Source organism: Cryptomeria japonica, chromosome 1 (assembly GCF_030272615.1).
Source record: "Cryptomeria japonica chromosome 1, Sugi_1.0, whole genome shotgun sequence".
Lineage (NCBI taxonomy): Eukaryota > Viridiplantae > Streptophyta > Pinopsida > Cupressales > Cupressaceae > Cryptomeria > Cryptomeria japonica.
The window spans coordinates 71,538,677-71,543,572 of NC_081405.1; the positions used below are offsets into that span (position 1 = coordinate 71,538,677).

At 33.0% G+C, this 4,896-nt stretch overlaps 1 protein-coding gene across 1 annotated transcript; it reads right to left on the reverse strand.

The window, feature by feature from the left end:
• Positions 1–229: 229 nt before the first annotated feature.
• Positions 230–3,797, reverse strand: LOC131040353 (putative pectate lyase 2). The gene is made up of 5 exons (XM_059208229.1): positions 3,694–3,797; positions 1,732–2,374; positions 781–884; positions 520–658; positions 230–448 (listed from the first exon to the last, which is right to left on the reverse strand). Exons 1-5 carry the CDS (start codon positions 3,795–3,797, stop codon positions 230–232), a joined length of 1,209 nt encoding a protein of 402 aa, XP_059064212.1.
• Between the last annotated feature and the right edge of the window lie 1,099 nt (positions 3,798–4,896).

The window sequence follows — 4,896 nt, forward strand, 5'->3', positions numbered from 1 at the left end:
TCCCTGCAAAATATAAAGATCATGGGATAGTATAGAACAATAATGCTTCAATCCATACAATAAAATGTTTATTTTATTTATAAATATTAAAATATTTAATAATTCCTCTCACTTACATAATTTTATAACTTATAATTTTTATTTCTAATAATATAATTTTTCCCTCGTATCATTTGATCACGAAGCAATTCAATTTGTTTTTTCTTCCAATGGATTTGAGACAAAGCCATCAATTGCAAGGGTATCCCACGCGACATTTCAGACGACCTGCATCAGCTGTGAGAAAAGGAACCAGTGCAGCTTCATACACTTTAAACCTTTCATTCGAAGAATAATATGGAGCACACGTCCCCTTTCCAGACGGAACAAAATATGCCCCGTTCACAAACATATCATTAACTGATCTCCATTTCCACCCTGACCCTCCGCCTGCCTCCCTGTTCGTTACCTGCAGATGCACACGTCAAGGAAAACTGCAAAAAATATAACTGCAAGGGGTGAATAGATTCAAGAGAATACCTGCTTTGTGTAGGGATTATCAGATGCTATGAATCGGTTTCCCTCGCTTCTGAAAGTTGGATTTGCACTGCCTCCAATCGCATACGATTCCCAAGCATGGTAGTCGTTGTTGGCTACGTGAAAGTAACCGAATCGTCCCCTGCCACAATGGAAAATATCATAACTTAATCACAATATTTGAGGACCGTGTTGTAAATCTAATCAACAAGGCGAAATACCATTTTTTTCATTCTATGTTAGTCATATGTTTCTATTTTATACCTGGGCATCCGTTGAACTAAATTTGGGCCGAAACGATTAAAGACTATCGTAGCTCTCATAATCTTATCAGCGTTATAGCCGTCGTTGTGGCCAAGCAGCATTACCTGCATAGAACCAAATCCCATTCTCATTGATGACCATGAGGTTTCACAATATTTCAAATCATCATATTGCTATGAGATTTAATTGCATAGTGTTTGAGCCAAATCCTTGGATTCGTATCGTTTTGTGTCATGTTAAAAAGTTTATCTCACACATTCTAGCTTATAAATGGTTTATCCAATTCTTACCATCTAATTTTATTTCATGATTAATAGTTCAAACAAACTTATTTTTCTTAAAAAATCATTAGTTCATTTAACATTCATTACATATAAGTATTAGGACTTCTTGAAAGGTTGCATATCTTACTCGAATATGTTTTTAATTACAGAACTTCTTCAAGATGATGAGTGTTAAGCAGACCATAGCTATGAGAGATAGATGGATTCTTCTAAATAATTAATCATGAAATATAAAAAATATTTGATTTAAAAAATATACAATTGAAACATAGGAAAAAAATTGACTAAAAACTTATACAATTGAATTGTGATCTTCACTGTGGATGAAAAATAAAATGCACATTAGAGTCATGTAATTTTCACAATTTCATTGTGTTAGATTTTTCTACTTCTGATTTGAACTGTGTGTGATACCTTTTCATCATCAATGTTTCTGATCATACTACTAAACTTTTTGCTCTCTAGCTAATTCTTTCATCCAGATGATGGATCGCTCTCTAACTAATTATGTATGATTTGCTCTCTAACTAATTATATATGATTTGAAATGTTGATGATGAAAAGATATCACACATTTTAAACCAAAACTAGACGTAATATTTTTCACAAACATTATGTATAAAATAAAGGAGTTTTATAGTCGGTCGGCTAAGCAATCTTATTTCACCTTATCATGATGGTAAAAGTGGCAGTTTGAAACAGTGATTGCAGTGGATGAGTGTACTGCGTCGATAAGCCCATCTTTACAATTCGAGAAGGTGCAGTGATCAATCCAGATGTTATTCGAACCGAAGATGTCGATGGCATCTCCATCTGTAGCAAGTCTGTGACCAACGTGAGATGGTGAGCTTCGAACCATGGCGGGCTTGGCAGGAACACAGTCGTGTATGTTGAGACCATGTATTATTACATGACTAACGAACTGCACTGTGATGCATGCTCCATGTCCAATCTCCGCATTTACTCCTCGCCCATCAATAGTCTTGAAACTGTTGACAATCAGCTCGCTTTTAAGCTTGATCAACATATCCCGTTTGAAGATGATCCAGAGAGGCCTGGTTTGAATCACTGCGTAACGAAGGGTGCCGTACTTTGGATTTACTGCATCGTCCCCTTCATCGCTTACGATGTATATTTCGCCATACTTGCCTCCCGTTGCACGGCTTCCAAAGCCAATGCCACAATCGGCTAATGATTTGCGATGGGCCGCCCAATTTGGATCGTTTCTCCAGCAAGCATCGATTTCATTCATTATTCTGGTGTTGTCTCCTCTCAAAGATCCTCTGTCGTCGCTACCATTCCATCCGGGCCTGCAATCCAAGATTCATAATTCATTACAGGATCTAAGGATTTGAGTCTAAATAACATATTGTAAGCTTTGGTTCTGTAAGTAGTTCATCTGAGAATCATACTAATAGGCGGATTATATTGTAAAAGTCAATGTGATTTTATATGAACATTCTAAAGCAGTCAAAACTTGGAGTGTATGGGTTTGGAAACAGCTATGCATCCATTTGGATGCACAATAGTATGGATGGCTGGATGTTCATAACTAAAGTTTTAACTTTTCATATATGAGAACTGTTGTTAAATTCATTTGAGGCGATGAGATAATGAACAAACTGTAATCTTTAAGATTCAATAACTGTTTCTTATTTTTTAAGCTTGTTCAATAGAAAGAGTTTTTAAGTAATAGAAATAAAATCTTATAACATATCACTTTTTAAAAATTGAATCAACAAAAAGATAATTATTTATATATAGTTATAGAACATTTTATTTTTATTTTAAAGTTTTAAGAAAAATATGACTAGAAAAGAAATATATTTATTTAAATCAATTAACTATTATAATAGTAAGGCAGGTACCTCGATAATAATATCACATTATCAATATAAAGAATATGAAAAGTAAGATTATCTATAAAAATGAATGTTACTATTGTGAGAAGTTGTCCAAGTTAATATTCTCTCTAGAGATCAAATATTTTTTAGACATTTTTTATAAGCTTTTGTGTTAATTTTTATCTAAATTAATTCTATTTTTTTTAGATTTTTTTTCTATTGTAATATTCTTTCTAGGGAGCAAATACTTTCCCCAACATGTCTTAGCTTCTCTTGCTTCCTTATTATGTATGTCCTATTTTTATAAGCTTTTGTGTTAATTTTTATCTAAATTCCTTCTATTCGTTTTTAGATATTCCATCTATGGTAATATTCTCTCTAGGGAGGAAATACTTCCCCAACATGTCTTACCTTCTCTTACTTCCTTATTATGTATGTACCATTCTTACAACCTTTTATGTTAGTTTTTATCTAAATTCATTCTATTCTTTGTAGATATTTTGTCTATCTATCCTTGTACCTTTCTTTATAACGAGAATACACCCTCATTTCTTCTTTTATATATTAAAAAACATATACTTATCTATAAGAACTCATTGATCAAATAACTTCTATTTATTTTATCTACCACCAAACATTAACAACATTGACTACAAATTCTCTTCAACCAAAATTACTTATAACTGAACTAAATATTTATAAAATTGAAGAACTTTTAAAGCTACAACATCCACAAACTAAACCAAGATCCTTGTGAATGATATGAAGGGCAACTAAACAAATACCTGAGACGAGAGGACACATAGGAGACATTCATAGGATTCCCCTTGCATGGAGGGGCACGTAAAGCCAGTAGAATGAGAAGCCTAAATGCCAACGCTGGATCCATTTCAGAAGTAAAAGCAAAGGGAAACAAAAGGAAAATGCACCAGTCTTATAGTAAGAGATTGTTGGTGGACCGCTGAGTGAAATAAATAAGAAGAGAAGGTGTCGTTTAACGTGGCAGGGAGACATTTGTGGAGATGGACGACTTCCAATGGTTTAGTTTAACATAGTTATTAAAGGCAAGAGCCCCGTGGTGTTGAGCAACACAACTTCTCCCTCTACTTATTTTGTGGTGTAAAACACTGGTTTAGGTTGGTGTGAGATTTGGGGTTGACTCTTCACACAGAAGAGAAGAGAAAGTCTACTGCCCACCCTCCAAATCTTTACTCACGGAAGAGGAAGATGGTTTGCCAACAATTACATGGTTGGGTTGATGGACCTTTTCTGTAAAGTGTTGCATGGCGTTATACCTAGAAAATATTTGTTTTCATGATCATGAAACAGGAATTAGGTTTTTTTTTCCTTTTCCTAATGTATAGATTAAAATATTGTAAATAAGATTAAAATATTGAATTTGTAGATTTTGGAAGTGTATCTAGATATTTTATACAAGCATAATATCCACATGCTTTTGGCATACATTTTTGTAGATTTGCTTCAATCATAAAATCTTAAACTATGAAACGTCACTCCTAAGTGCAGAATTTTAAAGATAATGAAGACAATTTCATATGAAATCCCAACTACATAGAAGATATTACAAAACAATTACATAGAAGATATCACAAAACAAAATAAGATATCTCATTTGGTTGCATCTAGATAACCATCAATGACTTATGTATCTTATTGGGAAATAAATGTAGGATATTAGGATAAATATAAGCTCAATATTATTAAAAATTAAAATTCATTATCAAGAATTAAAATGAGTAGACTACAAGCATGCCCACAACTATAATTGCTTGATCAAATGGGATCTGGATCAAAATTCCAAAGTGAAGTACTATAGCTATCTCAATATTTAAGATATCAAGTATCCTAAAAACTATCATTATATTTATCCTCCTTTATAAAATGAATTAAAGGAAAACTATGAAGAAAATCCTAGTTTGAACCAAAATGGCAAAAGTAGGTCATTAACCTAAGAAAATGCCATATAA